The sequence below is a fragment of the Eulemur rufifrons genome, chromosome 18, assembly GCF_041146395.1.
Source record: "Eulemur rufifrons isolate Redbay chromosome 18, OSU_ERuf_1, whole genome shotgun sequence".
NCBI lineage: Eukaryota > Metazoa > Chordata > Mammalia > Primates > Lemuridae > Eulemur > Eulemur rufifrons.
In genome coordinates, this window is record NC_091000.1 from 46878764 (window position 1) to 46898248 (window position 19485).

The 19485-nt window shown below is 42.7% G+C and overlaps 1 protein-coding gene across 1 annotated transcript; it reads left to right on the forward strand.

Moving 5' to 3' along the window:
- The first annotated feature begins 507 nt into the window (after window positions 1-507).
- Window positions 508-11466, forward strand: ZSCAN31 (zinc finger and SCAN domain containing 31). The gene is made up of 4 exons (XM_069493239.1): window positions 508-551; window positions 8148-8620; window positions 9221-9371; window positions 10336-11466. The coding sequence occupies exons 2-4, from the start codon at window positions 8240-8242 to the stop codon at window positions 11061-11063; spliced, it is 1260 nt and encodes a 419-aa protein (XP_069349340.1). The 5' UTR covers window positions 508-551; window positions 8148-8239; the 3' UTR covers window positions 11064-11466.
- The last annotated feature ends 8019 nt before the right edge of the window (window positions 11467-19485 follow it).

Here is a 19485-nt window from a genome sequence, read left to right on the forward strand (position 1 = left end):
TATTCTAATCGATTTACAAACATTTATTTTATTTTACTTTATTTCATATGAAAGTCAGTTTTATGTAGTTACTTGTTTACATGACCTTCTCCTAGACTTTGAGATTCCAGAAAACAGAGATGACAGTAAAAAACTAACAAAACCACACAAAAACAACTTTGTATTCTCGTTCCCACCACTACTATCTCTCCGTTGTGGTATCAAAGAACCAGAGGAAGAGAACTGACATGGGAAACAATGCACAAGTATTAGAAACAGAGAAGCTATGAAGAACCTCGCGCCCTAACATTTTGCGTGTCAATGACCATCCGACTTCCAGAGGCTGAGATTTCTCTGCCTCGCACCCAGTGGGGCTGGGATTTCCGGGCCTGGGTTTTGCAATAAGGTGATCACCGAGACGCAACAACCTCCCAATTCCTAGAAAGGCTAAAGCTTGCTCGGCTCCGGAGCCAGGGTCAGAACCGCTGACGCACTTCCGGCCTTTGTGGTTGATCGGTTGTCTGGCGGCTGCAACCCCGCTAAGGGAACTGGAGCTTCCCGGTCCCCCGAAGGTGAGTCTCAGCTCCTCATCGGGACCCACCGGGCTCCCGGGCGATTTAAAGTTCGTCGCCTAGTATGCGGCGGGAGGGGGCGTCTTCGCAGGCGTGGTCCCGACTGCCCTCGCGCCCTCGCCGGGACCCTTCCCGGGCCTGAAGCCCCAGCGCAGTAGGAGCAGGCCCAGCCCCTGCCCCAGGCGGGGCCGTGGAAGCGACCCCTAGAAGAGCGGAGCTTTGCGGCCGGACTGAGGTCCGGAGGTAGAGGATCCCGCTACTGTAAGGTTTTTTGGATTGGCTGGCGCCAGAGAAAGAAAGACGAGCAGAGTTGAAAGGGATAAGGAAAGAGGTTTTATTGGAGCGCTCCCGAGTGGGGATAACGAGTCCCGAGAGGGAGAGGTTCACGGGTCCCACGAGTAGGACCAGAGAAGGCGCCCCGCCCAGAAGTCTGAGTGGGCTTATGTAAGTTTTAGAGATGGGGGTGGGGGGTGGGGTTTGGCGGTAAGATTTCGGCGCAAAGAGTGAGGAATTTCTTCGTTGCAGTTTTAGGGCGGGTATTGAGGAATAGGAGGAGCTTCTTTTTTTCATTATGGAAGGGAGCGGTGCGCGCCGCCAGCCTTACAGCTACCAGTCAAAGGCTGTGCTCCGTATGTACCCATCACTTTTATTTAACAGCTGTTAACATTAGGCAGTATCTTTCGCATGCATTTTTTCTTTAAATACTGGAAAATAAATTACAAGAGTCATGACTTGTCAGTCCTAAATAGTTTCTAATGCATCTCCAAAAAATTAAAGACATTTCCCTACATAACTACAGCATTATTGGCACACCCATCTAAATGTAGGAAGATTCTCCAATATCATGTAACAACCAGTTTATGTTCAAATCACTCCTTCCTCCCCCAGTTGTCCCACAGATGTGTTGCAATTGGTTTGTACCAACTAGGATCCAACTATATAGTATAACTATTAAGACTAATAAGACTATTAAAACTCTTTTAATCTATAACAATCCTACCCTTCCCTTCCCCCCATCCCAGAGCCTTGTTGAAGAGGCAGACTCCTCCAGTCCTGCCTGTAGAGTCTGGGACGACTCCTCCAGTCCTCCTGTAGAGAATCCCCACCTCGAGATTTGACTGTTTCCTCATGGAATTTAAGTTGTTCCTCTATTTCCTTGTCCTTGTAATCAGTTATCCTTTGGATTTATTTTACAATACAGGTGGTTTACGATTTACATTATCTCTTGTTTTTGTTGCTAAATATGCTAAGCTAATGAGAAAATGGTCTTTTATGTTCTTTCTGCCATGTTTTTAGATAAGTGAAGGAAAATGGGGACACATCAAACGCTGCAATTGTTTGACTCTTTAATGCTTGATACACAATAAGCATTTAGTAAATATTTATGAAATGAATTCCTTTGTGGATTACAAGTAATGCGTAGAAACTGAATATTGAATTACGATGAGCTCTCCTGCTTCCTCCAGGAGTATACCTTGTACACACCATGTAAATTATGGCTTTTTTTTTTTCATTATATTGTAATTGTATCCCCATGAGCTGTAGACTCCTGTGTATTCCCAACTCTTAGCAGAGCTCCATATATGTCTGAACCACTTTTACAAAGGTTGAGCTGTTTCTCCTTTCATTTGTATGTATTTTTCAAAGTTAAATTAGTTTGAAGAACACAGTAACATCTTACCTAAGTCAAAGTGTTTCCCAGATTCAATGCAATAGCCTTCATCCCCCCTTCTTTCAACTTTTGCCTTTTTTGCTTCCACTCTTGCTTCTCTCATTCCCTCAGCTCATTCTCCATCCAGTAGAAGAGCTTCTTAATACATAAATCCATTATTGTCACTTCATTTCTTCAGATCCTTCGACGGTTCCCATTGCACTTATGAAATCTGAACTCCTGTGCCCTGCACTATCTGCTCCAGCTTGTCTTGCCAGCCTAATATATCGCTACTCTCCTTTTCTCTCATATGGTTGTAGACACTTTAGCCTCCTTTCATTTCTTTGACCACAGCATGCCCTCTCTCAGAGCCTTTGAATAGTGCCAAGTGCTCTCCCTGCCACCCCCAACCCATAATCTATGTGGCTCACTCCTTTTGCTCTCAAGGGCTCAGCTTAAATATTACCTCACCCCACCCACCACATCTAAATAGGTTCTCCATTTATTGATAACTCAGTGCCTGGTTTATTTTTATCATAGTATCCATCACAAGTTGTAATCATTTTATTTGCTTCCTTATTTATTTTTGTTGTTGCTGTTATTTTTCGGTTTGTCTTCCCCATTAAAATATAAGCTCCAGCAAAACAGAGACTGGTCCTATCTTTTACAACATTGTAGCCCTAGTACCTAACGAAGTTCCCAGTATGTTATAGGTGCTCATTGAATGTTTATTGACTAAAGTAAGTGAATAAATGAGTCAGTTACTGGTAATGAGGCTGACCCTGTCCCTTGCTTCCTGGGCCTTAGCTTCTGATAGAGCCATAACCTGAGTCAGCAGTCTACAGATTTTTATTTTTCTATCTCACTTTTATGAGTGCGGCAGTCCACTGAAAACAGGGCATGGCGCAGGAATAAGAAACTAGACAATAGAGGAGAAAGTGGGGTCAGGGGACTTAAGGCTTTCCAGACCAAGAGCCCCGAGAGTAATTCGTTACTCGTATTTATTCATTCTAAGAACAAAAGATTATCCTAAATCACGTAAACAATGTTCTATAGATATTTCACAGGCAAGCAAGTTCTAAAGATTTCCGAAAGGATTACGATAACCAGGTACACGTCATTCAGGTGAGCTTTAAAGATCACTAATAAAGATTAAGATATCCAGGTGCTCATTAACCTCAGCAAAGCTATTTTTAGCCTAAAACAAAATAAGAACATAAATCTTGGGATTGTGGCCAGGCCGGTTTTCTAGCTGGTTGAACGTTCCTTATTGCAGTCCTGGAGCAGTTTTCTGCCCCAGGAGAGAAATTGGTTTCAGTTCCTTCTGCCCTTGGCATGTCCTTACCATTTATTTGGAAAACAGCCACACTCCTGCAGACTGTCACATCTGCAAAGGTTTCAACACCAGCAATATCCCTAGGTCACCCTAACATTTCTAAGCTACTCCAACACAGCCCCTGGCATGGAAAAGTGAGCTTGATTCCCTACAATCTGAGACACACCGCCTTGAGTCTCTTTGATCTCCCAGGAGGTGAATTCTAGGCTGTCCCTGACTGCTTCTAGACCTGTTAGCCCACAATTTAACTTTCACTAACTACTCTCTGTTTCTGTTTCTGGTCTACTAAGATTTTTATCTTGTATTTGTAGCTGGTCACATCTTTATCTCTGTTTATGTCATTTCCCAATGCTGAATGTTTGTGGAGTCAATTGGTAATTAAGCACAAATTGGCTGTCCCGTGTTACTCTGGAAATCTGAATCTAATCTTCAAAGTGTTGCTTTTGATCTGCTGTTGGGATTTTCAAGTGGTTGCCCCTGGTGGGAGCACACACCTGGCAGGTAACCACTGGTCACAGTCTGCCCTTGCCTTTCTTAAATATTTCTTCTAGTATTTTCAACTGTCTATTGAATATTGACCTTCATTTATTTTGTTAGCTCTATTTTTTCTATTAAATAAAGATATCCACTTTATTAATATTACTACTACTTTGCTAATAATACTTGATAATTAACATTTATATAAAAATTGCTATGAGCTAGGTCCTGTATAATCATCATAACAGCCCTATTAGGGGGGTGCTATGGTCATATCCACTGTAGAAAAGCCACATGATTTGACCATTATTTACTATGCTGCAGTACTTCTATAAGATGATTTCAAAGAACTCATCCCATTCAGTTTCATCAGATATCTATCAAGTACTTGCTCCCTGCTAGGAAATCAGATGATACCAGCTTGTTTGTAATTAGATACACCAGCTAAACAAAACATTGAAGAAAGATTCATCCATAATTTTGTGGCAAGTCCAGACTTGCAAATCTTTTAGGCTTTTTGTTATAAAAAGTGTCTGGGATCGGTAGCAGTTTGGGTGAGGACATAGGAAGGCAAGAGAGGACTGGCTGGGAACATAAGGTAATACATATAGATCCTGGGAGGAGGGATGGTGTGCAGGACACAAGCAAAGAAGATATTTTCCCTTCTGTCTTCCCTTTCTTGTCCTTGCCATGGCTTGATGAAATGGAAAGGGAGGAGCTGGGTGTGGTGGTGGTGACACACACCTGTAGTCCCAGTTTCTCTGGAGGCTGAGGCAGGAGGATCACTTGAGCCTAGGAGTTTGAGGTTGCAGTGAGCTATTATCATGCCACTGCACCTCAGCCTGGGCAACAGAGTGAGACCCCATCTCAAGAAAGAAAGAAAGGAAGAAGGAAAGAAACAAAGAAAAGAAAAGAAAAAAGAAAAACAAGGGAAATGAAAGGTAGAAATGTATTTATCCAGAAAACGTTTATTTTGGAATACTGACAATGGACCAGGTACTGTGCTACACATTAGAGATAAAGACAGAGTTCGTGATGGCACAAGACCAGGAGGTAAATCCTAAGCACTAATTGTGGGGCAAAGAACACGGTGGAGGGATGTCTCACCTGTGGCTCTGGGTATATGAGGGATTGCCTGTAGTGATCCAGTAAAAAACACTATTTCCGTGGTTTCTCAATAGCATTAAGGTACAGAACCCATATTTGCAGAACAATTTTGCCTGTAATCCTAAGCCTATGGGAAATCACATTTTTAATAATAATGGAATCCAATGCAAATTCATAAATAGAAATTTTCAGACTTTCAGTCTTCCTGCAGTGAAGATTCATCAAACCCAATATCCAGATACTATAGTAAGGAGTAAAAGGAAATGCAGCAGGCCTTCAACAGTGATAAAGAATAAGTGCCACAATCTTTGTAACTCTTCATATTCTCAACTCTGTAACATAATTTTATGTAAACATTGTATTAAAGTCTGTCTTTCCCACTATAAATACCATATAGGCAGGGACCATGTCTATTTCCTCTCCCTGTTTGACCTAAGCATCCTCACACTATGCTAGGCACTTGGTAGGCACACAATATTTGAGTGAAAGGAATAAATATCTTTTCCTTCAATAAAGTATAATTGAAGGCCAGGCGCGGTGGCTCACACCTGTAATCCTAGCACTCTGGGAGGCCGAGGCGGGCGGATCGTTTGAGCTTAGGAGTTCAAGACCAGCCTGAGCAAGAGCGAGACCCCGTCTCTACTAAAAATAGAAATTATATGGACAGCTAAAAATATATATAGAAAAAATTAGCCGGGCATGGTGGCGCATGCCTGTAATCCCAGCTACTCGGGAGGCTGAGGCAGGAGGATCGCTTGAGCCCAGAAGTTTGAAGTTGCTGTGAGCGAGGCTGATGCCACGGCACTCTAGCCTGGGCAACGAAGTGAGATTTCTGTCTCAAAAAAAAGTATAATTGAAAAACTTCCAAATACTCTCACGCCCTAATAATTCCATTAACATAGGACTAAAGTCATATATAAAACTTAAATTCTACCACTAAACATTGTGTCAGTGTAACCACCACTAAACCTCTCAACTTAAACTGCCACAGCCCTACAACATATTCTTAATATTTCCTTCCTGAGTCTTAGTGTTTTTTTTTTTTTGTTTTTTTTGTTTTTTTTTTTTGAGACAGAGTCTCACTCTGTTGCCCAGGCTAGAGTGAGTGCCATGGCGTCAGCCTAGCTCACAGCAACCTCAAACTCCTGAGCTCAAGCGATCCTCCTGTCTCAGCCTCCCGAGTAGCTGGGACTACAGGCATGCACCACCATGCCCGGCTAATTTTTTCTATATATATATTTTTAGCTGTCCATATAATTTCTTTCTATTTTTAGTAGAGATGGGGTCTCGCTCTTGCTCAGGCTGGTCTCGAACTCCTGAGCTCAAACGATCCGCCCACCTCGGCCTCCCAGAGTGCTAGGATTACAGGCGTGAGCCACCGCGCCCGGCCATGAGTCTTAGTGTTTTTAAAAAAATTTTTTATAGGGATAGGGTCTCACTGTGATGCCCAGATTGGTCTTGAACTCCTGGGTTCAAGTGATCCTCCTGCCTTGACCTCCCAAAGTGCTACAATTACAGGCATGAGCCACTGCACCCTGCCTTACTCAATATTTTTTTTAAATACAGATCTAATGCTATGACAATGAAATAAAATCCTTGATGCCCCTCAGTTTTCTGTGCAATGAAGTCTAAACAGCTTAGCCTAGAATTCAAGGCCATTTTCTATTCCAGTATTATGCGTCTTTCTAACCTCATCTCGTCTCACATTTTTACTCACACCCCATATTCTGTAGTTCAGCCACCACTGTCAACCATGTCTGTCCTTGGAGCCACTGTCAGTGCCCTTGAATACCTTTGCTCATGTTTGCTTGGTCTATGATGTTGAATCCCCTCCTATCACCCTTTCTCTGCCTGATAAATTCCTGTTCATTATTTTAGCATAATTCAAATATACTTGCTCCTAAGCCACATTCTTTCAATGCTCCATCCCTCGTCAGATTTTTTTTTTCCTACTCTTTGCTGCCTGGATATTCAGTTGAGGCCTCTATTATAGCACTCATCATTCAATATTATAGCTAGTTTTGTTTGTCCTGTTCTCTAGCTAGAGCTACCATATACTGGTGGTCTACCAGGCTTTTAAGTCTCTACTACAGGTTGAGTATCCCTTATCTGAAATGCAGAAGTATTTTGGATTTTGGATTTTTTTAGGTTTTGGAATATTTATATTTATGGGTTGAGCATGCCTAATCTGAAAATCCTAAATCTGCAATGCTCCAATGAGCATTTGCTTTGAACATACGTCAGCACTCAAAAAGTATCAAATTTTCAAGCATTTCGGTTTTTAAATTTTTGGATTAGGGATGCTCAACTTGTGATTTCCCTTGCTTTACTATTCCACAGTTACCTAGTTTTTCTCCCCTGAGGTTCTCCCCCTATATCAGTTATCTGTTGCCATGCTAATGTGGTATAATAAAAAGCCATAAAACTTTGGTGGCATATAGCAATAAGCATTCATTTAGCACATGAGTCTATGGAGCACAGATGATCTGAAGTGAGGAGGCCTTATTTTACATCTGCAGTCAGCTGTGGGTCGACCAGACAGCTCCTGTAGAGCTCAGGCTAGTTCTACTCACATGTCTGGTGGTTTAGCTAGCTGTTAGCTGATCTCGAATGGTCTCATCTGCACCACTGGGGTGATTTGGCTCTATCCTTCATGTCTGTTATCATCTGAAGGCTAGCCTTCTGGCAATTTCAGAAGGCAAGAGTAAGTAAGCTCAATCATACAAGTACCTTTCAAGCCTCTGCTTGTATCATATTTGCTAATGTCTCATTGGCCAAATCAAGTCATGTGCTTGAGCCCAGAGTCACAATGCAAGGGCACTACAAAGTACATGGCTATGGAAAAGGGTGAAGAATTGAGGCTATTAATGTACTCTGCCATAGCCTTTTTACATTTTCTAAACACGTAAGTATATACTTTATATATACTTTTTATCAACATAGCATTCATTGTTTCCATACTTTGCATTTTTCTCCACACTACTTCATTATTTATTTCCATTAATACATAATGTTCTATCACCAGGTGCATCCTCCTGAAGAAGATTAAATCAGGGAATCTTAAATCACAGTTATCCCTTCACCCCAGGCTGGAGTGAGCCTCTAAGTAATCCCAGAATGGCTTCAACAGAGGAACAAGATGGACTTAAGACTGTGAAGGTGGAGAAAGACCCTATATGGGACCAAGAAACCTACCTTCGAGTGAACAACTTTTCTGGCCAGGAGGCCTCCCGACAACTTTTTAGGCAGTTTTGTTACCAAGAAACTCCTGGTCCCCGAGAAGCTCTGAGCCGGCTTTGGGAACTTTGTCATCAGTGGCTGAAGCCAGAGACACATACCAAAGAGCAAATCCTGGAGCTGCTGGTGCTAGAGCAGTTCCTGACCATCCTACCTGAGGAGCTCCAGGCCTGGGTGCGGGAGCACCATCCAGAGAGTGGGGAGGAGGTTGTGGCTGTGGTTGAAAGTCTGAAGCAAGAGCTTAGTGAGCCAGGGAACCAGGTGAGAGGAGGGAAGATGTTAGCCCAAACTATAGTCATCTGATGATATGACTGAGGCTGGTGGATCTACTTCCAAGATGCTCACTGGTATGGTTGTTGGTAGGGGGCCTCAGTTACTCACTGACTGTTGACAGGAGGCCTTAGTTCTTTGCTATGTTGGTCTCTCCCCAGGGCTGCTTGAGTGTCATCATGACATGTCAGCTGGCTTCCTCCAGAGTAGAGGAGACAGAGAAAGAGAGACAAAGAAAACCACAGTGCTTTTTATGACTCAAGTTATATACCATCACTTCTGCCACATTTTGTATTCAGTGGAAGTGAGCCGTCAAGTACAGCCCACATTCAAGGGGAGGGAAATTAGATTCCACCTTTTTAAAATGAGGAATGTCAAAGAATTTGTGGACTTCTTTTAAACCACCACACCATTTGGGCTATCTTTACTCTCCCCCTTCTGCTCTTGGGTGTGGAATTAAACTCTGGTCTTTCCACTGTGCCATCTCTCTATAAAATGTTTCATATGATTCCATGTGATCTCTTTTCATTGATTATTAGCTTGGGCTCTTGTAGTCCTCTTATTAACTCAAATATACTTACCTGTCTTCAGGCCCCAGATCACAAACATGGACATTCTGAAATGCTCTCAGAGGATGCGGTACATCAGAAGGCCAAACAGGAATCAACAGCCATCCAGCTTCAGTCCATGGTGACACAGCTCAAGTATGAACCTTTTGGTTTCCATCAATTTCAAGAACAAGGTAAGAACTTAAATAGGTCCATTCAGGAGATCTCTGGTGGCTCTGTATAAGTAATAGTTAATACTATAGACTCTAGGGCCAAATTGCCTAGGTTGGAATTTAAGCACTGTTACTTAGTGTTGTGTGACAATAGGCAGGTCAGGTAACCTCCTTGTGCCTTCAGCTTATGCATCTGTAAAATGGGGATAATCATAGCACTTTGGTCACAGAGCCATTTGAAGATTTAATAAGTATTTTTTTTATTTCAGCATATTATGGAGGTACAAAAGTTTAGGTTATGTATATTGCCCTTCCTCCTTCCCCCGATGTCTTAATATATTTAAAACACTCAGAACAGTGCTTGCCTTTTAGTAAATATTCTATAGTGCCTGCTTGTATACATCCTCTCTGGGAGCGTGGCTTTCTCTAAGTGATCCCCTGCAGCCATTTCAGCAGTGCTGATGACCCTTTACTTTTCTAGCGTAAATATTTCCATTTAACCTTCTTTCATTACACCACCAGTTTTTCATTACTAGAATGTGTCTGTTTGATATGGATCTTTCTTTTTTTTTTTTTTGAGGCAGAGTCTCACTCTGTCACCTGGCTAGAGCTAGAGTGCCGTGGCGTCAGCCTAGCTCATAGTAACCTCAAACTCCTGGGCTCAAGCGATCCTCCTGCCTCATCCTCCCAAGTAGCTGGGACTACAGGCATGCACCACCATGTCCGGCTAATTTTTTCTATATATTTTTAGTTGTCCAGCTAATTTTTCTCTATTTTTTTAGTAGATACGGGGTCTTGCTCTTACTCAGGCTGGTCTCGAACTCCTGAGCTCAAACGATCCTCCCACCTCAGCCACCCAGAGTGCTAGGATTACAGGCGTGAGCCACCGCGTCCTGCCTGATATGGATCTTTCTATTTCCATCTTATGATAGTATTCTTTCATAAAGGAGAGAGATGACATCATTTGATCCACTTTTTATTCTAGATGGTGAAACTATACCTACAAACCTGGAGTTGGCATTGAAGCAAGAAGTCTTAAAGGAAATGGAACATTTTGAGGATAGCAGACTCCAAAGAGATGCTCCTCTGGATTCTAAATACAAAGAAACCTGTAAACTTGAAAGCAGGGCAGAAAAGCAGTGGGGACACACCACTGAAGAGAGACGTCACAGGTGCAATGAATGTGAAAAAAGCTTCACTCAGAGTTCAGTCCTCATTCAGTACCAGAGAATGCACACTGGGGAGAAGCCATATAAATGTGAAAAATGTGGGAAGGCCTTCAGCCAGAGGTTAGGCCTGAATGAACATCAGCGGAGCCACACTGAAGAGAAGCCCTATCAATGTAAGAAGTGTGGGAAAGCCTTCAGTACCAGCTTTGGCCTCATTAGACACAGAAGAATCCATACAGGAGAAAAACCATTTGAATATGAGGCATGTGGGAAGGCTTTCCGCCTCAGCTCATACCGTGCTCAGCATCAGAGGATACATACTGGAGAGAAGCACTATCAGTGTAATGAGTGTGGTAAAACCTTCAGTCAGAATGCAGGGCTTTTCCAGCATCTCCGTATCCACACTGATGAGAAACCCTATCAATGCAATCAGTGTAGTAAAAGCTTTAGTAGGCAGACACTCCTTATGAAACATCAGAGAAGGCACACTAGAGAGAGACTGTATGAGTATGACGAGTGTGGGAAAGCCCTCAGTCATCATTGAAACCTTATTAGGCATTTTAGAATCCATACTATTAACAGAATTGGACTATGTCTATGGACCCTTAGGCCCTTAAGTGGGGCCATTTTGGAAAGGAAGATCTTCAAGTGGCTTACTCTTTTCTTATCAAATTTATTTTGCTTTGGAGTAAGTATCCTGTCTACAAACCATGTGCTGGTATCTGCTTGGTGGATGACTGGGAGTGGGGGGTTTCTAGGTGGCTTCCTTATTCCCTATCCTTTGGTTCATTTCTACTGATGTCCCTTAAAGGGATCAAATCTTATCTGGAAAATATTGGTATGGAGGGGCTGTTTTTGAGTGATACTGAATATTGAACAACTCTAACAGTGTATCCTTTTTTAAAAGATTGGTTAAGTTCAAAGGATATTCAAAGAGTGGGGTTTTTTTTTTTTTTTTTTTTTGTAAGAGTTACATTTTATGATCCAGCAATCCCACTACTGAGTATTTACCCTAAGGAGAGAAAGACATTTTATAAAAAAGACACTTCACTCAAACGTTTATAGCAGTACAATTAACGGTTGCAAAGATGTGGAAACAACCCAAGTGCCCATCACTAAGTTAGTGGATTAATAAAATGTGTTATATGTATACCATGGAGTACTACTCAGCCATAAAAAAGTGGTGAACTATTACCTTTTGTAACAACCTGGATGGAACTGGAGACCAGAAAAACACCACGTGTATTCACTATTTAAATTGGAACTAAATGATCAACACTCATGTACATATGGTAGTAAAATTCAACAGAAATCAAGCAGGTGGGAGGGGGAAGGAGGAGATGGGTAAATTCACACCTAATGGGTACAATGCACACTATCTGGGTGATGGGCACACTTACAAATTTGACTCCGACTATACAAAAGCAATTTATGTAACTAAATAGTTTGTACCCTGTAATATTCTGAAATTTAAAAAAAAACAGTTACATTTTCACACACTTAAAGTTTTTGGAAATAAGAATTGTCTACATTCTCACAGGAAATCATGGCTGTGGTCTCCTCTAGGAATGTGATAAATGGCCTCTGTGAGCAGCTCTATCCAGGATCTAGTCTTGACAGTAAGAAATCTATGTCCCACTTCATATCTTAACTCTAAATTCTCAGTACAGGTCATCAACATATTTAAGTTTTCTGGTTTTGTTATAAATAATGAGTAATATACTATAAAACCTCTGTTTTTCAGAATGTACCTCTTTAATTCATAGCCTTTTCTGTCAGCATTATTTCCCTGCCACTGCCTTTTGGGGGTTAGTCGGCAACTTTGAGTGCCATTGCAAGCAGCATCTTTGAAGATGTAACTCTATAAAAAAAAGGAGCCTCTGACCTCAGGCAGCTTGCGGCTTACTGGGGACGCCAGCATGCTCAGGATGTTCATTGTCGGAGTTAACCACATGCTTTGGCACCAGACTCCAGGTTCAAATCCTACCTGTCCATTTGTGAGCTGTGGAACTTTCGGCAACTTACCAAAAATGCCTGTATGCTACAGCCTTCTCATCTGTAAATAGAGGAGATAACAGTACCCTCCTCACAGATACATAAGATTAAATAAGTACAAACTTGTAAAGCACGTAAAACATAGCTGTCAATAAATATGCACTATGATTTACATAAGAAATAATTTAATACCATTTAACAAATGTAGGTGGACTTGTAAGTATCATGTTAAAACTAGGATATTAAATGGCTCTGCTGACGTTCTCATTATGCTTTTCTCCACAAAATCTGAATCAGAATTTCAAAAGAGGAAATAAAAGTTCAGCTTAAAAGTATGTTGCCCTAAACCTTTGTCTTTGAAGTTTATCTAAAAAATATTACTGTATATGTGTGTGTATTTCTTTATAGCTTAGAAACCATATAAAAAAACTCTTTAAAAAAATTTCCTTTACTGTATCATTTGTGAACACAACAATTAGCAATTAGCTAAAGCCAGATATTCTAGAATAGTGCTTATCAAATTTTAGAGTGCCTACAAGTCACCTGGGATCTTGTTACAATGCAGACTCTAATTCAAAAGTTTGGAAGGAGCCCAGGAATCTGCATTTTTAGTAAGCTCCCAGGAGATGCTGACGCTGCTGGTTCATGGAGCACACTTTGAGTATTGAGGCCTCAGACTTCCCTGAGTATTGGTATGGTCCATCTAATATGCGAGAGGCACCAAGCAAATAACAGCTCCCTTTGCATCCTTCAAACCAGCGACCTCTACATTAACATGTAGTACTTAAACCTGTGCTCCCCACATGGACACACTGCCTGTCCCACTCTGACAGGAGTGAGATGCCTGTTAAGTGGCATGAAGGAGTGGGCTTGTGGGGTGAGGTGAGTTTGGGGAGCTTGGCTGCTCCTGCTCTGGCACAGGCAAATACAGCCAAATCTTTACCCAGGAAGTCTAAACAGGACCTATAAATGTTTGCTGAAAGGAACTGCTGTATGGTTATGCACACACTGCAGACCTGCCAATCCTCACTCTCAGTGCTCTCTTGGGCTCTCTGAGCTGGTCAGGTCACAGGAACAAGGTCCCAGCTGAGATGTCCTTACCTATGGTGCTACTACATGCCACACTTATCTTCAACACTGAAGCCTTGCTTGGTCCTCTGACTCCAAACCCAGTGCTCAGGCAGCCCCTTCCTCTCTCACCTACTCAGAAAGGCAAAGAAAAGCTCACAGAAGAGAAAGTAGCCACAAAATAGAGACCAAAAGGGGTAAAGGACAAAAAATTAAGGGAAGGAGGGACCTCCCAAATAGGTGAGAGAGGGAGGGAAGAGATGAGAGAGAAAAAAGGGCCTGATAGGGCAAGCCTGTAGCAAAGAGAAAGTTGAAAGAATTTGGGAATGGTTTATTTTTTTCAGATTCTGTTTCACTGATCTGGTCCAAAGTGTTAATAGTAGCTGATGCCGCCACTTCTCTGCATTCAGTCCCCTTGACAGTGACAAAAAGGACTTTCAGTGCCTGTGATCAAAAAAGTACCAAGAGACCTAGAGAAGAAGGGAGGTTCAGATCGTGGGTAGGGGCACACAGTCATCCCACAAGCATCCACTGCGCACCTGCTTTGGGCCAGCAGGCACCATGGTAGGGGCTTGGGACACATCAGCAAAGTAGACAAAGATTCCTGCCTCACAGAGTTTACATTCTGGTGGGGGTGGGGAGCAATAAACAATAAGCATAGTAATTAAATTATATTTAGAAACAGAAGAAAGTGGAGCCGTTTAAAGGAAGAGTAAGGTTTCATTATATAGGGTGGCTGGGGAGGCCTCATTGAGAAGGAGGCATTTGAGCTAAGATGTGGAGGAGATAAGAGTCAGCCCGATGCTATCTGGGAGTAGGGTGTTCCAGGAAAAGGGATCAGGCAGTGCAAAGGCCCTATTTGGAATAAAAATAGCTTTCTTGTTGGACTGGTCAAATGATCCTCACAATCACCCTAGGAGAGGAAGGCATAGGTATTTACCATTCACATTCATAGTTGTGTAAGCTGAGCATGGAGAAATAAAGTGGATTGCTGATGTCACATGCCTGTGAGGTGGCAAAGGTCTGCATTCAAGACTGACTGATTCCCTGTCTAGTGATCTTTCCCATTAAGTACCTGAAAACTTTTACAATCTGGAAAATTATTCTTTTCTTCCTCATTTAGAAAACATATGTGATGCCCCCATTAAATAGGTGTCGAGTAATTATTTTGAATGAGTAGCTGTGCCCTAACTGGAGTAGGGGGTGCAGCAGATAACCAGTTGGTACACAAGAGGAAGAAATGCATAGAATCCTGCAGGTCATGTGATCTTAATGGATGGGTGTGAAAGGCTGGGGCGTGAGAGTGCGGAAGCGCAGGGATTCTGGAGGCAGCTGGAACCTGGTGCGGGGGAAGGGCTGGGAAAGTGAAGGGGTGGGAGAATGGGAGACACAGTCAAGTTTGCTCCTTGGTGGCATGAGCATAGCTGTTGTTTGTTACTATCTAGCTGTGTGACTGTGGACAAGTTACTTCACCTCTCTGTGCCCTTTGGAAAGACATGAAGCTTAGGTGGGTGAGGAGAGAGATCTCAGAATGTAAGGCAATACAAGTAAAGCCTGGAAATCCATTTGTGGGGCGAGTAGGGTGGGCTGGGGGCGGTTAGGAATTGGAAGGGAAGAGCCAAGAGGTCTCAGGATGTTTGGGGAATCGGGCAAGGAGAGTCGCCGGCTTGCCTCCGCCCTAAATGGGCCCACAGCTTGGTCAACGAGATGAAATATTCTCTGAGCCGCCTAGAGAGGCAGCAGGAGTGTTCGCCCGCGGTGGAGAGGGGAGTGGGTCCCCCGTGCGGTGTTCGCCCAGGTACCACCGGCGTTGAAGCGTCTTGGTCGGCGCTTGGCCCGCCCAGTGTGAGTCTTGGGGCGAGAGGGGCGGCGCATTCGGCTCCACACTTAAGCCCAGGAGCCCAGGAGTGACTGGGGCGTCACGAACCGTGGCTAGATAAATGCTGGCTTTTCAGGAATAAATACAGTAGTAATAATAGAGACTTCCGTAGCTCTTACCATAAGCCTGCCCCAATTCTAGTTGCTTAGCATGTATTAACTGATTCGATCCTCAAACATGATCTAAACATGATAATTAACTCTATTTTAAAGAGGGGGAAATTGAGGCACAAAGAGATTAAGTCACTCTCCCAAAGTCACAAAGCTTGTAGTCAGCAGAGGCACCCACTGTGCTCTTGATCCCATTTCTTTCTTTCTTCTCTTTTCCTTTCTTCCTTCTTCCTTTTTCTTTCTTTCCTTTCTTTTCTACAGGGTCTTGCTCAGCACTCCCCCGGCACCACCATCAGTGCAGTGGCTGGATGGTAGCTCCCTGCAGCCTTGAACTCATGGGCTCAAGGGTTCCTTCTGCATCAGCCTCCTGAGTAGCTGGGACTATAGGCCAGACCACCACCCTGGGCTAATTTTTTAATTTTTTGTAGAGAAGGGGTTCTCATTATGATGCTCAGGCAGTTGGTCTCTAACTCCTGGCCTCAAGTGATCCTCCCATCTTGGTTTCCCAAAATATTAGGATTACAGGCAGGAGCCACTGCATCTGGCCTTGACCCCATTTCAGATAAAGTCAAAGTCTGTTTCGTCATTGATTTGCCTTCTATACCCACAAAACTACAAAATATTAGGTCAATGCTGTCAGTCTTCACTGGATTTCCTTTTAACAACTACCCTACTTAGAATTGAGAGCACAGTTTATTTAGCAAATCTCCTATTGCTAGACACTGAGGTTGTGTCCTGTTTTTCACTATTTGGAACAACACTGCAGTGACATGCCTTGTACTTCCAGATATATTATTTTACCTGTAAATATTTCAGTATATATCATTAATAAATAAGAACCCTTTAAAAACATAACCATAATACCTTTATCATGTAAAAATTTAATAGTTATTCCTCTATCGTTACATATGCAATAGATGTTTAAATTTCCAGTTCTTATAATTTTTTTTTACATTTGTTTGAATCAGGATCTTCCATGATATGCAAAAAGAATGTCTGCCTGATACATCTTGTTTCTTTTAATCTATAGGTTGGTTTCCCCTCCATTTCATTTTTTCCCCATTGCATTGTATTTTTTGACGGGTAAGAGTGTTCATCCTGTAATTGCTCATTGTATACATTTTGAGGAACGTATCTCTGTAGTGTAGTTTAACATCTTTTTCTGTCTTCTGTATTTCCTGTGAGTTGGTAGTTCACAGGAGTTCAGTTCCTTGTCACGTAGGCCTCTTTAACATGACAGCTTGCTTCATGAAAACCTCCAAGGGAGAGCATCTGCTAGAAGACAGAAGTCAGTTTTTTTGTAACCTAATCACAGAAGTGACATTCTCTCAACATTGCTGTATTCTATTAATTAGAAGCAAATTATTTAAGGAGGGGATTATATAGGTCTTGAATACTAAGTGGGATCATTGGGAAACATTTTAGAGTCTGCCTCCTACACTTTACTCCCATGTCAAGTATCCCAGTTCTCAAAGACACTGGGGAATGACAGAATTCAAATATCACATCATATGTGCACTTATTAATAAAGTTTTGGGGTTTTTTTGTTTGTTTGTTTGTTTTGAGACAGAGTCTCACTCTATTGCCCAGGCTAGAGTGCCGTGGCATCAGCCTAGCTCACAGCAACTTCAAACTCCTGGGCTCAAGCAATCCTCCTGCCTCAGCCTCCCGAGTAGCTGGGACTACAGGCATGCGCCACCATGCCTAGCTAATTTTTTCTATATATATTTTTAGTTGTCCAGATAATTTCTTTCTATTTTTAGTAGAGACAGAGTCTCGCTCTTGCTCAGGCTGGTCTCGAACTCTTTTTTTTTTTTTTTTTTTTTTTTTTGAGACAGAGTCTCACTCTGTTGCCCAGGCTAGAGTGAGTGCCGTGGCGTCAGCCTAGCTCACAGCAACCTCAAACTCCTGAGCTCAAGCGATCCTCCTGTCTCAGCCTCCCGAGTAGCTGGGACTACAGGCATGCACCACCATGCCCGGCTAATTTTTTCTATATATATTTTTAGCTGTCCATATAATTTCTTTCTATTTTTAGTAGAGATGGGGTCTCGCTCCTGCTCAGGCTGGTCTCGAACTCCTGAGCTCAAACGATCCGCCCACCTCGGCCTCCCAGAGTGCTAGGATTACAGGCGTGAGCCACCGCGCCCGGCCTGGTCTCGAACTCTTGAGCTCAAATGATCCACCCGCCTCGGCCTCCCAGAGTGCTAGGATTACAGGTGTGAGCCACTGCACCCAGCCCCTAGTAATAGAGTTTTAAAACTACTAAAGTGCCTTCAAATTGGCTGTGCTAATTTATATTCCCACCAGCACAGTATGGTTATTATCTTATTTCCTTGCCCATAATCAAACTTAAAAATATTTGCCAAGCTATTGGGTTTGTGATGGCATCTTTGGGCTTTTTAACTTCTCCTTATCAGTGGGTGGAAATTTTTTGTATTTTGGAAACTAATCCCTTGTGTGTGTTTATATATACACATATATATTTATTTTATATATATATATATATATTTTTTTTTTTTTGAGACAGAGTCTCACTCTGTTGCCCAGGCTAGAGTGCCATGGCATCAGCCTAGCTCACAGCAACTTCAAACTCCTGGGCTCAAGCAATCCTTCTGCCTCAGCCTCCCAAGTAGCTGGGACTACAGACATGTGCCACCATGCCTGGCTAATTTTTTTCTATATATTTTTAGCTGTCCAGATCATTTCTTTCTATTTTTAGTAGAGACGGAGTCTCGCTCTTGCTCAGGCTGGTCTCGAACTCCTGACCTCGAGCAATCCTCCTGCCTCGGCCTCCCAGAGTGCTAGGATTACAGGCGTGAGCCACCGCGCCTGGCCTATATTTCATTTTTTAATAAATTAGGATTACCCCTCAAGACTAGATGCTGAAGAAGAGTCTTCCTGAATCCCAAACTATAGGCAGAGTAGATCTGCTACGAAATTTTCTAGGCTCAGACTATCTGGAGAACCAAGAGAAATCCTAGTTGTGGCCATGCCAGTTCCTTGAGGTACAGAAAAGGGCTTCAAAAGTCAAGGTGGAAAAAGACAGCTTGGCCACAATGTGGAATCAGAAATCCAGACTTCGAGGGGAGTCGTTCATACTAGGAAATCTGCAGAGAGCACTTTAGGTCCCTCTGCTACCATGATTGCCCTGGGCCTTGAGTGACTCTGAGCAATCTGCAAGCAATCTCAGAGGTTGTAGCCTGACCACACCTGGAATCGCTGGCACTGGAGCAGTTCCTGACCATCCTGCCTTAGGAACTCCAGACCTCAGTGAGAGAACATCACCCAGAAAGTGAAGAGGCTGTGACCTTGTTGGGCAAGTAGAAGAGAAAGATTGATGGATCAAGACAGCAGATGGACAGGTAGAAGGCCTGGAGGTGTAGAGCCAGAACAAGGGGCACGGTGCAAACAAGTTGGTGGTGGAGGGGGTGGGGAGTAGTCTGAGAAACTTCAGGCTCTGTTGAGCCAAGATAAAATTATCAGTTATTGGTGTTTTTCTTTTCAACTTTTGAATATCATCCCTGTAGCCCTCAAATGGTCTAATGAAACATTGATTCCTTTCTTCCTGCCCTATGTCCCACAAGTCTTTCCTCTGAGGATTTAGTCCTAATTCCCATAATAATTTCTAAAGAAACCTACTGATTCAGGGTCCAACCCATTTCCATAAAAGGGATATAATCATGAAGGAAAAATTACCTCTGAGGGCACTTCAGGCATCCTCAGCCAATCAGCTGCAGCCTGGAAAGACCCAGTTCAAATAAGAACCTCCAAAACCATGCACCTTTCCAAAGACTAGTCAGAAGCAAAATTTCTTGGAAGATGAAAGTACTTCCAGCTAGAGACATGTAAGTAATCTCTGGCCTATTTTTATTCATTTCCCCTTTCATCAAAATCCTCTCTATCCATTTTCTCAC